General features: G+C 38.6%; 1 protein-coding gene and 1 long non-coding RNA gene across 28 annotated transcripts in view; one reads left to right on the top strand and one right to left on the bottom strand.

The window, feature by feature from the left end:
* The window catches only part of PHF21A (PHD finger protein 21A), a 193720-nt gene that overhangs the window by 136539 nt on the left and 39220 nt on the right, over nucleotides 1–17961 (top strand). For 16 of the 26 annotated variants that reach the window (XM_072790564.1, XM_072790556.1, XM_072790555.1 and 13 more), the window contains 3 exons: nucleotides 6656–6859; nucleotides 13078–13329; nucleotides 14550–14639. In XM_072790564.1, the coding sequence (XP_072646665.1) occupies nucleotides 6656–6859; nucleotides 13078–13329; nucleotides 14550–14639 (546 nt within the window). The remainder of the gene's footprint in view (nucleotides 1–6655; nucleotides 6860–13077; nucleotides 13330–14549; nucleotides 14640–17961) is intronic. The other 10 variants (XM_072790569.1, XM_072790577.1, XM_072790561.1 and 7 more) reach the window with 3 other exon arrangements.
* Nucleotides 10260–16846, bottom strand: LOC140612695 (uncharacterized). 2 transcript variants are annotated; one of them, XR_012013858.1, is made up of 3 exons: nucleotides 16737–16846; nucleotides 15202–15295; nucleotides 10260–10489 (listed from the first exon to the last, which is right to left on the bottom strand). It is a non-coding gene; the product is annotated as an uncharacterized lncRNA (long non-coding RNA). The 2 variants fall into 2 exon arrangements; XR_012013857.1 differs by having other exon boundaries at nucleotides 16742–16846.

The following is a 17961-nucleotide window of genomic DNA, read 5'->3' as shown; positions in this document are numbered from 1 at the left end:
ACCATACCTAGATTTCTGTACAGGGAAATACTCCCTAATGTGTTTGATTTTTGAGATAGTCAACACGTAGCATTCTCTTTCTTAATCCTGTACTATTTTTGGTGATTCCCATTTGAAAAACTAACACAAAACTATTTGATGTTAAAAATCAAGTGATTGGGCAGCCCCGGTGGCACCGTGATTTAACGCCGCCTGCAGCCTGGGGAGTGATCCTGGAGACCCGGGATCGAGTCCCGCATCGGGCTTCCTGCATGGAGCCTGCTTCTCCCTCTGCCTGTGTCTCTGCCTCTCTCTTGCTCTCTCTGAATGAATAAATAAATAAATCTTTAAAAAAAATCAAGTGATTGAAATATAACCAACATTGGAAGTAAAAGTCACATTTAAGTAGCTGTTGCTCTCAGTTAAAATTCCTATTAGACAAATTGTATTATTCATTCATTATCATTCCTTATTTTCACATTGCCCTCAACAGTTTTCTAAAGAACTCTTCCATTAGTGCAGTGACCCTCAATATTTTTCTGAAACAGGCAGGACAGTGTAGCTTAGTGCTTCAAAGAAACACAGAGAACTTAATTGTAAGCCAAATAGGTTCTTATTTTGATTTCCTTCATCTTTTATTGTACAGAAATATCTTAAAACCATCATTCCCAGCACACATTGCTCTTTTTAAGACTTGTGTTTATACTATTTTGCCCTTACATCCAGGTATGTTACATGCCAGAGAACCTTAGTGCTCCAAGGGCCACATCTCTCCCGAGTACAACAGCTACACCCTTTCTTGTTGGATGCAAAAAATGGCAGTTCCCAGGTTCTTAGAAGGGTCCCTAGGTTTAGGCAGAGTCTAACTGAGGCAGTCTTAACAGTCTTTCATAGGGGTGGAGTTTATCTTTTAGGGCATGAATGAACTAAGAACCACATTTCAATCAGGTTATCAAATAAAGGATTTAATCCTCTATGGACATGGAATATAAAGCCCATTGTTATGAATAAAACATCTAATTTCCTGTGGAGACAGGATGTGAAACCTATTGATTTAAATACCATTGTGTGTGTGTGTGTGTGTGTGTGTGTGTGTGTGTGTGTGTTGAAGGAAGAGTAAACCCCAACAAATATTTTTTTAATTAAAAAAGTAAGCCAAAGTCTAATCAGTAACATGACATGTGTATTCTCCACCATCTGTTAAGCATCCATGTAGAGAATTTTGAACTTTATTTTTAAAAAACTATGATAATTCCAACTGCTGCTGTCTTTAATTCGTTTATATTGTACTGTAGAAATTCCATGACACTTTGCAGAACTCTAAAGTAAGTACCAGTGTTCCCAACTCTCTAAGATCAAGCAAATCCTCCTTAGTAGACAGCATAAACAGTTCACCACTGTATAAGATGAGGTGGTTGTAGATAATGCTTCTATCAAATGGGTGGTATGTTTAAAGGGTATATTCCTTTTTAAAAGGTTTTATAGGTTAGAAAGTATTTGTCTAATACTAACCCTGAAACTAAGTATCAGAGAGTCTGGGAAAAACTTTCCTAGTGCCTTATAAAACAAATAAAATGCAGTTATTTTTAGCTAAGTATATTTTTATATCTGCTGCTGCCAATATTCCTCCTCCTTCTTCTCTGTCAAAATTCTGTCCTGTTTGTCTCTCCTAGAACATTCATTCTCTAATAACTTCAGTGCATGTTCTTTCCTTGAATTTTACTTACTGCATTAGAAAGGGACTTATTTTGAATTTATTGTCTTTTCCTTGTGTTCTTGTTCATGAAATGATAGAATTTTCACTCAATTTTTGATTTCCCTTTAATAGTACATACCTTTTACCCAAGATTTAATTTTGTCACTAATTTTATGTCAGTAACACATCCCCTGTTCTTTAGAGGATAATTTTGTAGTAGCATTCTGCACACTGATATCATATCTCTTTCTAGTGTCTTCAGTGTTGATGAATATTGGTTTTACTTATGAATGCAGTGGTTGAATTTCACTCAGACAGTAAAGTTTGTTTTTTTTTAATCTGTGAGTAAATTTTGACTACAACAAATATACATTTTTTTTGAGATTTTGTTTATTTATTCATGAGAGACCTAGAGAGAGGCAGAGATATAGGCAGAGGGAGAAGCAGGCTCCATGTAGGAAGCCCAATGTAGGACTCGATCCTGGTTTCCAGGGTCATGCCCTGAGCCAAAGGCAGATGCTCAACCACTGAGTCACTCAGGCATCCCAACAAATATAAATTTCTCTGTGTTAGTTTTCTGCATAACAAAATTTAGTGTCACTTGTTTCATTTGAGCAATTGGTGAGTCTGAAGACCTGGAAATTTTTTTCACTGCATTTTAGGGAGGAAGACAGGTAAGATTTGTTCTTGTCTTGCTGGATTTGTGAAAAGTTACAGTCGTTTTCAGTCTCTGGTATGAAGGGTGCAGATTCTATTTTCAGATTATATGATTGATTCATGGAGGGGACAAAGGATGAATTTTTAAGGCAGTACCATGTAAGAAGATGTTTGAGTGGGTGTTGCCTTATCATAATTGATATAAAACAGATAATGCAGAGTGGAACACAAATAGGTTGAGTGACTGACTGAATCACTGACATGCAATTATAGAGGGCAAGGCCTTGTACCTGGAGCTCCTTTTGAGAGAAGCTTTTTAAAATTTGTGTGAGAATTTGATGAAAATAAAGTGGTGGCTTGATTGGAGGGAGGGAGGAGCTGTCCCACCAGCTCCCCATCTCCGTTCTTTATTGACTAGTGCCATGGAGCTTGGAATGATCGACTTATATAGCTGAAAAACGAACCCAATTTTCTGTTGAGTTGAACCTATAAACTTCTGTATTTTTCCTTGGGATCTATCTTGCTGTCGTGTGAACATGTTGATAGTATCGCTGAATGTCACAATATTGATCACCATGACTACCTGTCTCAGAAACTGTGACTTGAAGTGTTACAGGCTCTGTGAACTCTTCTGCCTGAACAAGTCCTGATAAAACCTAGTGATGTGAATGTCAGAGGAATCTGAAGCTTGGAATTACATGCTGGGTTTATGGAACAGTTCTTGACAGATGAATTGATCGGAGGGGGCGGTACTAGCCATTCGGGACACCAGGCCCAGTGGCCTATTGTTACAGAAAATATATTAAAGATGATAAGTTACTGACCTTTTCTCCCTCCCTTCTGCCTTCATTCTCTACAGCTTTTTCGTTTCTCATCTCCTTTCTCCCTGCTTCCTTTACTTTTTTACTTTCATTAACTTATTAGTCAGTGACAAATGGCCAGTATGTGACACTTAGCCTTTTCTCAAAGCTAAGGTTAATGTTCCAAGGTAATTAGCTCCATTGCAAGATCTCCTTTATATGTGAATAACATTGAAAATACCAGATTGTTTATTTTGTATAACCTTCTTTAATGACCAGCCAAAGTCATGATTTCTTTGTTTAAAACACATACTAATAAAAAATATAGGCTCACTTCCTGTGAAAATGAGAGAATACTTAAGAACTTTGCTTGATAGCACGTAGCTAAAATTTATGAAATTTGATAGCTATGTTCTCTTACTGCCACTTAACTGGTACTGATCCGATGGCCTGCTGGAGTTAAAGTAACTGGTATGTTTGCCAGAGCTGCAGGACTAAAGCTCTAGAACAAGACTGGGTGGTGGGACTTAGAAAAGCCAGCTAAAGCACACGGCAGCTCCTGTATTAGCCAGCCCTTTTTAAAAGAGGGCTGCTGGACACCTAAGGCAGGCTTCCACTGTGGAGCTCACTTAACTTCAAATTGTTGGTTTTAAAAACACAGCGATAGATATTTAAGTGACAGAAGGTATCAATGCTTCCCTCAGACCTTGATTTTTTTAATTTCATAGACATGCACAGCTACACGCTTGGCATTCTTCTAATGTGAATGTAGCAAGGAGGGCAGGGGCAGTGCATTTCTGGGTGGTGCTCAGAAATACACCAAAGCCTTCTTTCAAAGAAAATTTTATCCAGCTCATATGATCTAACCTGTGTCCTATATGCATGGCTTTCTTCTCTTACCCTCCCCTTCTCTCAATGGCTAATATAAGTTTGTAAGTATTTTGATCCCTGTGCCTCCCCACAGGTTCTACAGGCTTTGTTTCAGGCCCTGGGGGAGGAACAGTTGTGAATGCAGTGTGACTCACTGACTCCCACTTTCCTGATCCTGTTTCTGATTGGTCGTCACCTTGTTCTAGCCATATGGCTGCAGAGTACTCTAGCCTGCATCCCTTCCTCGTTTTTTCCCCTACTGTTCCCTTCTGTTGTACGCAACGCTGGGAGTGGGTTCCGGGCTTTGTTTCTTGCTTCTAGTTTACCCCGGTTAGACAGTAAGTAGGAGAGCACTCTGTATTTCCCAGGGATGGCTGTAAAGGAAAAAAAAAAAAAATCTCTTCCTTTTGTGTCTGGTAGAGTAATTATTTCGTTTCCTATGCTGCTTTTGTTCAAAGTTTATTTTTTGGCAGGTGTCACATTGGCATTCTATTATTTCCTCATGATTTCAAATAATCTCTCCCTGATTTGAGCTGGGGTTTTTTGTAGAGGCTCTAGGAGTTCCTTTCTTGGGCTACTGATGGTACACTTCAGTTGATTTGTTACTATGTTTGTTTAATGCAGTTACATGTTAGGGAGGGGGACTGAAAGCAACTCTCAACAATGATTTAATTGTTAAATGTCATAATGTTCTGGCAGTCACCAAGCAATAAAACCTGCCTGTGATACTCAAAATTTTATCTGTAGCACCACTGCCACTACTTGCCCTTCTCCTAAACTGTATCAGTTCAATTACTCTATCTTTTATCCTTGAGAAATAGGATTTTGAAGACTTGAAAGTTAATTTTTTATAAAAATGTGATATTTTTATTAATTTGCATTTTTATTATTCTGCAGATGGTTTCTGCAAAGACTTTGGACTCTGCATCCTTTTTTCTTTTCTTTGTAATATTTAACTATTCAACTATTCAATATTAACTATTCAAAGAGACAGTGCTAGCAGAGTATAAAGTTTAGCAGACTTCTCTCCCTGCCCCAAATTAGCCTTTATATGAAATTTTTATTGCCTAAAAAGAATCAATAAAGGCATAAAAATTCTCTTAATAATATATTTTGTACTGACAAGTCCATTTTATAAATGTTTTAATATTCAGATATGTTAAGCAAGTAACCTTACGTGTTTGGATTCTTTAGAGGATATGTGCAATGAAGTTGGTTAGAATCATAAAGGGGAATTTGAAAATCAACCTGGCCATATGGTTCCACTTAACTCTTTAATAATCTTCATTTACTTCTTTTTCTTCATTCATGATCTATATTAGAAAATGGCCGTCTATTTTATCAGAAATAACAAACCTCAGCTGGTGAACTCACTTGAAAGTATATGAGTGTTGCTTATACTTGCTTTCAGCTATCAGGCCAAGAAAGGCAGCCCAAGTCTAGCCTCAGATGATTTTATATAGCATATTCCCTGAGTCATTTCCTGGTCCCTGGTCCCGGTCACTTTATACGTCCTGTGAAGAGACATTTACTTAGCTGCATATTTCTAGCCCAGAGTATAATTGTGGACAAAATAGGTCCTTGCCCTCATGGAGCTTACATTGTGTTGAAATATATTATAGTAATGGAAGTATCCAAATACACATTTTTCTTAGATTTGAATAAGATCTAGAAAATTCAAGAAAGTTTGGTTTTTAAATTTTTATCCTATGTAACTAAATCCCTACTCAGCCTAAACAGATAGGGTCTGTGTGCATTCCCACAGACCCTATCCCAGCAAAGAGGTCCTGCTCCTGAGTTATATATTTGAGTGGTTTAGAATAAATATTGTTTGGCATATTTCTGAGATCAGATCTATATAAAAGTCTGTTTAACGTTTGAAACCGATATATGATGTTTGTTTAAATAATGAAAATTAGGGATCCCTGGGTGGCGCAGCAGTTTGGCGCCTGCCTTTGGCCCAGGGCGCAATCCTGGAGACCCGTGATCGAGTCCCACGCCGGGCTCCCGGTGCATGGAGCCTGCTTCTCCCTCTGCCTATGTCTCTGCCTCTCTCTCTGTGTGTGTGTGACTATCATAAATAAATAAAAATTTAAAAAAATGATGAAAATTAGTATGGCCAGTGTCTGTAACCAGATACAAAAAGTTAAATGACCAACAATGTACCAGTAACAGTTGTGAGTACTTAACATCCAGCAGCTTTGTACTCATAAAAACCCCAAGGATATGTTAATTTCCTCACTTTACAGAACAGGAAATAGAGACACAGATAGGTTAAGTAACTTGACAAAAACATCAGAGAGCTAGTAAGTAGCAAAACTGAAATTTGTGTCTCCAGAGTCATTCTCATGGCTACACTCTTCTTGCCCTTCCACCACCAAGCTAATAATAGTTAAGAAATCTGAGCTTGACTGTGTGAGCTCCATGATCTTTTCTTTTCCTCTGTATGGCTCAGTTTCCCTTGATATATAAAATGTTTCTAATGCTATTGATTTCTCCTTAGAGGTGGAGTCTGTACCTTTTAGATATAACAAGTTTTAGATTAAGCTGGTTACAGAAAGATGTCAGAGGTACAGAGCTCTGCTGCATATTTCACAAAGTGGATAGAGCAATGTTCTAATAGATATTATTTCTTTTTGTCTTCATGGGGTAGAAAAGAGTAGTTGAACAGCTCCGGAAGAACCTGATAGTAAAGCAAGAACAACCAGACAAGTTCCAAATACAGCCATTACCACAATCTGAAAACAAACTACAAACAGCACAGCAGCAACCACTGCAGCAGCTACAGCAACAACAGCAGTACCACCACCACCACGCCCAGTCGGCTGCACCCTCTCCCAACCTGACTGCTTCACAGGTAAAAGTATGGAGAGAGCCCTGTAGGCTTCCTGCTCTAGGTTGACTTATTATTGGTCATGTAGACTACGGCTTGTTTCAGACCATACTGAGCTCAACTAGCACTAGACAAAAGTTATGTTGATTACTTTTTTATACTATACACTGGGGTAAAAATCACTTGAAATTCATTGGCAAAAGGAAATGATATTACTAAGGAGCAAAAGTTAAATGATTTCCCACCTGTCCAAAGAGGGGAAAGGTAGTCAGTGACAAAGAAAAATCACTACTCTGTGTTAGAACAGAACTAACGTCTTAATTTGAATTTCTGGAAGTATTTGCATTTGTTCTAAAAGTCTGTGTGACTCTGCCTCCTCTGGAATTGTTTTGCTGGAAATTAGCAATTAGGTATGGAGATATTCCAGGAGCAGTACCCTTGGAACCAGGTAGAAAGACATTCAGAAGAAGGGTGATATATTTCCATTATTCAGGGAAACAGAATATTTGCTTCTAAGTCCATATTCATGAGCAGATGAATTTGTTCTAATATACTGAATGAAATCTGAAATGGAACCTACAGGTCCAAACTAGAACTAAGAACTGAAGACTTAATGACATCCTAACTTGGTATAGCTGTGTGGATGTTTTTACTGAAAGGGCCATTGAAACTAGCATTTAAGGATCATAAGGCAATCAAGATGTACAATAAGGACATATTTGGGAATAACATCCAGTTAAGAATACTGTTCAGCCTTGGTCTCCAGACACCTACATGTAATATGGGCATACCTTTTTAAATGGGATGACTGAGCAGTGCTTCCTGTTCCTTAGGGATCACAACCCTTTTAAGACTTGGGTAAGAGCTATGGATCCTCTCCCCAGAGTAATACACATTCACACCTAGTAACACTCATTTTTGTGTATGATTTCAAGGATGTTGAGATCTTCTAAAACTCAAGCATAGGCATCTTTCACCCACAAATATCAAGTCTTCAGTATATCTTTATAACATAGAGGAGATATTATAATTTACTTGTTATTCACTGTTTATGGACAATGGGCTGGTTCACATATAAAATTGTTCAAGTTAAGAATACATTAATTGTAAAAAATGCTAACGATTACTAAAGGTAGTTGACATTTAGTAAAGGTTGCTATATACTGCTACTCTCCTGAGTGCTTTACGTATGGAACATACACAGTCCTTACCCCAACCCTAATAAGGAAGGTATTATTATTATTATTCTATTTTATAAAAAAGAAAACTAAGGTACAGAGAGATTAAGTAATTATCTAAAATCATATAGGTAGTATGTGTGGTAGAGCCAAGATTTGAACCCAGATGTTCTGGTGAAAAAGTCTGTCCATTCACTGCTCTTTTGTACTGCCATACAATACCAAAAAAGAAAATGCCAACATTATGTCAAATGCCAAAGTAGGAAAAAGAGTAATTCCTGTTGTAAATCAGATAGCTAGAGCATAAATTTTACCATAATCTCCAAGGCTATTTGAAAATTAAGCATTCAAACTGACTTCTAAAACCCCCTGACTAGGACTTGTGTTTCTTCTGAAGGATTGCTTATCAGATTACTTTTGTTAGAGTTGATTAGTTTGTTCTCATTGCAAAGTACACTTTCATTAGAAAGTATTTACATGGAAGAATTCATTCTTTCCTGGTTGTTAGGAGTCTTTCTCTTAACCCATGGAAGCTTCCTGTTCAAGTAACATTACATGTCCCACAAATCAGAGGAAATGCTTATATAATTCTTATAATAGCTGTTCCCTTCCCTAATAATCTTGAGTTCTGTGCTGCTTTGGGATGGTGAATGACAGTAAGGGGCCAAGGGCTGTCCCCAAAACAGTGTTGTATGGCATCTCTCCACCTGGTGGCCCACCTGATATATTTAATTGTTGTATCTAAGCTTGTTTTATACTATTTTGTTTTGTTAAATGCAGATGTGTAATGTTAAAAGCTAAAAGACCATCCAAGTTTTTGGTTTCTGTCTTTCAATAAACTGTCCGTATTTATTGGGTGTTCTCAGTGTGCTCGATTCTAGTATACAAAGAGGTAGTGATCCCTGCCTAGAAGCTGGTATATTATCATTGTTTTCATTCATTCTGTAAATATGTATTGGGTCTCTATTATATGCAGACTCTGTGTGCTAGACAACGTGGGGGGTAGATTCACGAATAAGACAGAATTCTAAAAATTTAGAGGAGGAGAGGAAAATGTAAACAGCCAACAAAAAAGAATAAAAGGAAAGTACCAGTGAAGAGCTGTGAAAAGACCAGAGGACAGAGTAATTTTAACTAGAGGGATCAGAAGTGCTTTGTGAATGAGGTGACGCTTGAGGAGGATGTGGACAGATCGGTGGAATTTCAGTGATGGAGCTGAGGGAGAGAGCATCACAGATGTAGAGAACTATGTGAACAAAAGTATGCAGTCACAGAAGTAAATGTGTGCCCTAGGATAGCAAAGAGGCTGATGTGGCTGTAATGTGGATTCTGGGAAATAATGGAGAGGGAGAGAAAGCCAGAGAGGTAGAAAGAGGCTAGCTTGTAGAAGCCCTCCCAATGCATGACAGAACCGTTGGGGTTTTGGACAGTCAACAGGAGTCATTAAAGGTTCATGAGGTCAAGGACAAATGGGAGGTTGTATATGGCATTTATTAAATATCAAAGTTGAGAAAGGAATAACTATTAAGTAGCAATCAGCATGGTCAAAGAGAAGGTGGTAGGAAGAGAACATTTTTTATTCTAAGTTGGATGGCTAGTAGGGACCAAGGCATGGGGAATGGAGGGACCAGTCCCCTTTACTTAGTTAACTCAAAAACTCATCCTTATATGTAGATTTGGAAATTTTTCAATCTACATAAAAGAATGAAAGACTAGAAGAGTTGAATGCAAGTATACCTTTCAACTTATATTCACAATCTTGCCCTTTTTAATGATGTAATACAAATATAAAGAGGCATGTTAATAAGACCAAATAGAAAATAAATCCTTATGGGGCAGCCTGGGTGGCTCAGCGGTTTAGCGCCACCTTCAGCCCAGAGCCTGATCTTGGCGACCTGGAATTGAGTTCCACATCGGGCTCCCTGCATGGAGCCTGCTTCTCCCTCTGCCTGTATCTCTGACTCTCTCTCTCTCTCTCTGTGTCTCTCATGAATAAATAAATAAAATCTTAAAAAAAAAAAAAACTTATGGACAAAAAGAGGAGTAGAGTGTTTCTATTTGTAGTCACCTGAATGTGCAACAGTTACCTGCCATTCAAAATTAAACAAAAATAGTCTAAAATAGATAATGGAAGTTCACTAGAGCCCAAAGTAATAATCCCTCTAAGTTCTGATTTGTTCATCGGAGTCTGTTTTAAATCAACACCTCATGCTCTGCAAGTAAACAATAATAATTTGGCAAAAAAGTAAAAAAGATTTTGCTATGCCATATATTTCTGCATTAACTTCTAGTTGGTATAGTTTAGGTTTTGTCAAAATTAAAAAACCTCTTGATGACATTGTGGCGAAACTGCTCTCTTATCTTGAAGCCAGGGACAATTGAACAGCATCAGCCAGCCAGGGACTAATCATAGCTTCCAGAAAAATAACTTTCTTTTTTGTTGGTTACCTTTCCTCTCCTATGTCTTCTCTTCTTCCTGCCAAACAGGTCAGAGATTTTCATTAGGTTTGGATTTCAAAATTCTAGATTCTCTTTGTCATTTAAACTCTAACACTCCCAAGAGTTTGGTTTATATTCCCAAGCACCTAGAATAGAATAAGCACCAGACCAGAGGTAAAGATTTAAGTAATGCCTATTGATACCTGCTGCAAATAGTCAATGTATTTTTCAAAAGGTTTTCATCAGTGAATACAGTACTAGGCCTATGCCTGTATATACAGAGAATTATATAGATCCTAGAATACATGTTGTGAAATTAGCCGTAAAGAAATATTTATAAAGTAGAATAAAATGCTAACCTAAGATGTCAACAAACTTGTTAGGTTTCGGTTTTTTTTTTTAAGTGTCGCGGGTAATGGTAAGTATATATTCAGGTGAGTTTGAGGTTTCACTGACTTTTTTAGAATAATCACTTTAGGGTGATTCAAAATATTGATAGTGATTTACCTGAACCAAGGATGTTTCAAACAAAAGTACACAACCTCTTTCAAAGCAGTAATAGCATGCACAATAGTTTTTAAAATCCGTGTCAGTGAATTCTGCTGATTAGAGCTTTTATTTCCATGACCTGTGTTGGCACCAAGATTGAATGCCATCTGGTGTGACTTGCTCACCACTTGAAAAGGTCTTTGTATTTTAATGTCTTAAACTGAAAGATAGGGCTAATATCACACTGGGTTAAAAATACTTATTACAAATAGCTGGCAATGCAAAGTCAGTCCTTCCTGCTACACTACTGTAATATTTCTAATGATAAATAGCATTTAGCTTTTATTTAGTTTTCATCATGGGTAGATAGTAGATGACTTGCCACCCCCCAGAATAAATACCAGTGTTCCACTTTTATACTCCCATTTCACATTTGAAAAGGCACTGGCAAAGAGAATGAGACCACACCTGCATTGTTGATTAGAAAAGAGGAGACGAAGATTTGGGTGATTTTAATTACAAGTGTTAATAAGGATTGCTCCTAGGTTATGATCATTAATTGTTTTCATTGAAAGAAAATAAAGATGTTAGAAGATTAGATGATGTATGTGTGTGTTTAAGGCAGAAGATAGAAATAAAGAATTGCCTACAAAAATACAGCTTAGTACATAAGTACCGACACTGTCACTAAAATAGCAATACACAAGGGGATTTGTCCAGATATGTTTCAGGGAGAGTGAGGCCTTGTCACTGGTCTAGAGCAATGCTGTCCAGCAGAACTTTCTGCGTTGGAAATCTTTGCTGTCCAATTTGGTAGCCACTAGCCACAGGTGGCTTTTGAACACTTGAAATGTAGACTGTGTGACTGGGGAACTGATGTTTTAATATTTTTGTTTTAATTAATTTGAATTTAAATAGCCATGTGTGGCTGGTAGCTACCAAATCGGACAGCGCCAGTATAAAATAAGAAGAAAAAGATGGAATAGTATCAAAATCAGAATCAGCATGTTGGAGCAAATCTCTGTGTTCCTGAAACGTTTGGATCTTGAGTGAGTAGTGGCACAGGATAGGTGTGTGTGCCGTGTAAGAAGGTTGTTTGCATTTTTCTTGTTTTGTAACTGGCCCCTTTACTCTAGTAAGAAATCTAGAAACTGCAGCTACAGAGCAGCAGCACTTGTGGAGGATCAGTCAAATCCTATCACCTCTGTTCATCCTCTGAACTATAAGGCCTTTTATAAGGGGGTGGTAAGGAGGGGAGGGAGGGGGAGAGAGAATCTCAAGCAGACCCCACACCCAGCCCAGAGCCTGACTGTCACAACCCCTAGATCATGACCTGAGCCAAAACCAAGAGTTGGACACTTAACCAACTGAGCTGCCAGGTGCCTCTGATCTATAAAGCTTTTTGAAACACAGGTTTTTGTTTCCACCTTGTCATGTTTCACTGGATCTTTGATTGTTTCTGTGGCAGTTCTCCAGAGAAAAGATTTTAGTTAGTGACTCACAGCCTTTTGATATCAAGAGCTGGTATTTACTATACTAGTTGGTTAATGGGTTTTATTATCTAGAGTTTGGGATTTACTGCCTTGAGGCAACAATTGTGCTAATCCTCATGTGAGTTTCCCTTCTTCCTCTCAAGGGTGACACTCAAAAGAATGAAAAGACACTGTCCTTTCATCATAGCTTTTGTGTCACTGGAGGCAGATAACCAGAATTATATGATGGCTTTCTTCATATTGATGAGGTTGTAGCAATTAAAGATAGAGATGGTGTATACTCCATTGATTTCATCTTCTACAGAGTTTAAATTAATTGAGAGCAAGCAGAGAAGAAAAAACACAGATAAATAGGTACACTCATATTCTATATCTGTAAACCCACCCTATTTATTGTTGAAAATCCTGTGCCCATATTTGTCTGCAGTTATTACTATGAACTTGAAGCTAAATTTGAAAACTCTGGCACAAACTAATCTTTCCCTTTAGTAAGAAGTGTGCTGTATGTACACAAAAGAAATGTTGTTATATCGAGAAACTTGATTATAAGAATCACTGCTTTGTTTTCTTCTGGGGATTAGCAGCATATTGTTTAGTGGGATCACACTTCAGTGTCCTAATATCTGTTCTCCATGTCTCCTAGAAGACTGTAACTACAGCTTCTATGATTACCACAAAGACACTACCTCTCGTCTTGAAAGCAGCAACTGCGACCATGCCTGCCTCTGTTGTGGGCCAGAGACCTACCATTGCTATGGTGACCGCCATCAACAGTCAGAAGGCTGTGCTCAGCACTGATGTGCAGAACACACCAGTCAACCTGCAGACGTCTAGTAAGGTCACTGGGCCTGGGGCAGAGGCTGTCCAAATTGTGGCAAAAAACACAGTCACTCTGGTAAGCCAGCAGCTGCTACTCATGTGTGCCCACATGAGAGGGTTCAGGATATGCATTTGTAGAGTATATCCATTTTATGCTCCTGCTGGATTTTTTAGTCTCCATCATTCAGCTGTACCAAGTTTTCCTTCGGGGCTGACAAGGGAATATGGCATTCCTGCTATCTGCTCAAATAATTATAGAGGTGTCCCTTGACACCAAGGACCAAAACCCATTCAGTGCATTATCTGCAATCAAAGTATGACTTGGAGAGGAATGTCCTTCATAGTGGCATGCACACTTTTTCATGTAGCTCTCTCCATCCTATTTGCAGACCTTCCTGTGAAGCTTGAATGCTTACACTCTCTGGTTCTGTATTACCTATTTAGGGAAAACTTCCCACTGAACTCCTGTAGTTCACTATCCCTTGAAATTGGCTGCACCCAGAAAGTACTAGGACAAGCTGAGGCACTTAAAAAATATTTAAGAAACTCACAAATTAGCAGTGTCTGTGTCCAAGGTCTATCAGAAAAAAACAGATCCCTTGAAGAATTACTTGAACAAAAACTGTTAGTGAGATTCTAGGGCAAAACCAGTTAGACTTTGATGCTCTCTGAAGCTTGGGGGAAATATAGCCAAATTGTGGTTTTAAAGTCAGTTCTTAAAATTTCAGCTAAGAGCTCTTGGTGGCTTTTGAATGACAACCAGTGACAAATAAAACTAGATAGCAGTAAAGTGAAGCTTCAGCACTTACTAGGAATCTTGAGAGAAGCAACCAGCTATCTCAGCCAAATGCTGAGAGTTAGAAAATTCTCTACAAGAATAAAGCCATTCACTGCTAGATAAAGCCCTTATATTAGGAAAAAGCCCATTTGGCCAGGCAGCAAGTTTGATTTGACTTTGGGTCCAGTCTTGACTTTTAAAATATGTACATGCAAGAGTTCTTGAATGTCTAAGGAAATTGTCTAAGATTGCCAAGCCTGCTGCTGTGTTTTACATTAGGCATGTAAGGACACAGAAATGCAGTTGGTTCACTTTTGTAGGGCAAAACATGTAGGTGGGAGAGTAAAAAAGTTTTCTTCAGGAAATGTTAATTCAGATGGTTAATTCTACCATGAAAACTTTTAGAAAATATTGTCTGATCCAGAGAATAGTGATGCTAAAAATACTTTAAGAATGCCTAGGTTTGATACCGAACAGTTACTGTCCTCTGTGGTTTATTTATTTTTCCCGTTTTTTAGCAGGTTCAAGCAACACCTCCTCAGCCCATCAAAGTACCACAATTTATCCCCCCTCCTCGACTCACTCCACGTCCAAACTTTCTTCCACAGGTGAGTAAACCAGTGACAAGCCCAATAATGGGTCAGATGAGACAGAAGTGCTCAGGGGCCCTTTCTAAGTAGCCTGAAGTATGCTTATCAGCTCAGCTCTCTACAGATCTTATTAGTTAGCTAAAGGTTGTAGTTGCTGATTCTTATACCAAGAAGAAGCTTATTTGAACACCAGGGTTTCTTAGCAATGACCAAAGGCAGTAGCAAGGGGATGTGACAAAAAAAAAAAAAAATTAAGATAGCACCATTTTAAACCTTAGGATGTTAACTTACTTGAAGTTTAGCCAAACCTGCTTGCCAGTGGGGAAGGCATGCAATTACTACTTTTTTCTATGTGCCAGAGAGTAGAGAAGGAAACAATAGCCAAACTAACCAGTTGAAACCGAGAAGTTTAGTTTTATTCTGGAAAGTAATGGCATTAAGCATCATACTTAAATGCAAAGCCTTGCCTGTAAAAGCTTAGACTAGCAGTCTATACATAGAACTTTCTACCTAGGCCCAAGCAGCTCTGCTTGCCTGTATTGTCCTGGCAGTATTCTTCTAGCAATTGCAGTGAACTCACCATTCTTACTGCAAGATGTCAGGATTGCCTCAGTCTGGCTTTAGAGGAGTCTTGACTTGCCTAGTAGAAAGGCTAGGAGTTCCCATCTGAGGCCCTATGTTAAAAGAGAAAGGAATTTTGTGGTCATTGGCCATAGGTGATTTCCAAATTGCCTATGCAGTAGGATTGGGCATTGATAACATGAGATAAGGTGATTTCAATCATTTGTCTAGTAGATCCTTAATAAATACCTTGGGTATCAATAAAGGCATTGTATATTGACCAGTTTTCAAGATAGACAGTTCTTTGCCCTCAGAGAGCTTCAGAACTTTGTACAGGCAATTACAGTGTCCATTATGGGAAGTACAGGGTAGTCGGATCACACATAGGGACACTCATTCTTAATAGTATTCTGGAAAGTTCCCTGGAATTGTTGACATTCTATCTGAGACCTAAAATCCTAGTAAAGTTAGGTAGTTTAGGGGGAAGAAGAAAAACATCCCAGGCAGAGGGTAGAGCATATATGCCAATCCAGTATGGAGAGATGCACGTAAGCCTAAAGAACCAAAGGCGATTTGGTGTAGCTGACCTTAGAAGACATATGGCTAACTCAAGCTAGGGAATGCGGTGAGGCTGGAGAAGCCCATTGTGCCAGAGCCTGTGGAGCCTTCTAGACTATGTAGGAATTCAGCCCTTATCCCAGGAATGACAGGGATCCATGAAAACATTTCTACTTGAAATGATGAGGTTTTTGTTTTAGAACATTCCTCTTGTCATTGTGTAGAGAAAGAGAATAGATTGGATATGATCAAGACTGTGGGCAAGAAGAATAGTTAGGACATTATCAACAATAGCAGCTAATGTTTAAAAACTCCTGCAAGGTGCCACTTACAGCACTAGGCACTTTCTGTGGGTATCTATTTTAATCCTCAAAACAGCCCTGTGAAAGTAGGTATTACTTTTTTTTTAGATAGGGAACCTAGGGCTTAGTCCATGTTTTCCAAACAATGGGTCATGACATATCAGTGCTCTGTATGAAATCAATTTAATGGATGATAACCAGAATTTCTAAACAAAATGAACAAAACAGAATATGAAACATTAGAGTACATAGCATTTGTGTAATGTTTTGTGAAATTTTTGTTTTATAGAGATACAGATCTATGTCTATATGCATGTACTGGTTACAGTAAGAAATGTATTCCCTACTGTGTGTCTGTAGCAGCCACCACAGGGTCATCTTAAATTCAGTTCAATATTCAGACTCGGAAGACCCTCAGGGCCCACACTTGGTACTAGTCTGCTTGGAACAACACAAGACAGAAACCAGAGCTTACTAGCAAGATAGCATCAGACATTTTTCGTCAGCCTGTATAGCAGTCTCTACAACTGTCTAGTGATAGCTTAGGTGTAGGGAAATGAGATCTTGATCAGGACGATGGGAGAGCCATCCTGGCAGAGTCTTATGCCTCACAGGAACCAGTGTATCTTGTACCAATTCCATAGCTGTGGCTTTCAAGGTCCCCCCAGTGGACATACTCAGTTAAAAGAGTCACCTTACTTCATGAAGCCCAAAGCATGGTGTCCCATCAGGTATTTATAATTCTCCCCATTCAGATTCAGTTTAGCAGTAAGGGATCATTTTTTACCATAAACAATGTTGCCTGGTAACATAGTTGACATTCTTACCCTTAATCAGGTTTCCAGGGGAACAGAGCTGGGGAGTTACCTGCAGGTCAAACTTTCATGCATAAGGGGAAAAGATTTTGCCCACAGGGTCACAGTACAGAAAGTTCGAAAAATGCTGGCTTAAATCAGGTATGTTACTTGAGATTACCTGGCTAGTAAGGGGTAGGAACCAGGATTTGAACCCGGGCAAGGCTGACCCCATGTTTTTAATCATAATTTTTTGTCACTGTTCCAGTAAGCCAAACGTAAGGTAGAACGATGGCACTGATAGAAAGTAGCCATATTTGAGAAGGATTTAGGAAGCAGAGGTGGAGTAGGAAGCATCAAGAATGGTTCTGAAGTTTATGTAGTAAGAAAAGACCATTTACTGAGGTGATGATAATAGGAAGAAGGGAAAGGTTGGAGGAAGAAATAGAAGAATTTTAGACATGTTGATTTTTTATTGTTGTTCTTAAAGATTTTATTTATTTATTTATTTTAAGATGTTATTTTTAAGTAATCTTTACACCCAACATGGGGCTCAAACTTAACAACCCCGAGATCAGGAGTCGTGCTCTTCACTGACTAAGCCAGGAGCTCCTAGACATGTTGGTTTTTAATTTCTTGTGAGCCATCCAAGTAGAGATACATGACAGGCAGTTAAGTGTATGCTTCTGAAGTTCAGGAAATGTGTGGTTCTGAGATACAAGTATGGACATCTTTAGTACACAGGTATTTGAAGCCGTGGGATGGCTGAGAACTCCCAGGAAGATTGAGGAGGTTGGGAAGAAAAGAGGTTCCAGGACGAAACTCTAAGAAATAGTTATGTTTAGGACTGAGCAGAGGAAAAGAAAGCCCACAAAGGTGACTTAAAGAAGGGGTGGCCAAGAACAGGAAGTTAGAGAACAAGAAACAGGGCTGACTTGAAGCCTTGGACATCAAGAAATTTAGAATGTGAATTAAGACCAGCAGAAGCATTATTACCATACTGGGCACAAATTCTGAGTGGGACCAGTCTCTGGATTAGGCATTTGACCTCAGCCCTGAAGAGGCTGCTTGGTATAGAAGAGGGAGCTAAGGTTTGGATTCAGAAGAACCACATTGTAAGGTGAC

This window comes from Canis lupus, chromosome 21, assembly GCF_048164855.1.
Source record: "Canis lupus baileyi chromosome 21, mCanLup2.hap1, whole genome shotgun sequence".
NCBI lineage: Eukaryota > Metazoa > Chordata > Mammalia > Carnivora > Canidae > Canis > Canis lupus.
This window is presented reverse-complemented; position numbering and strand designations above follow the sequence as displayed.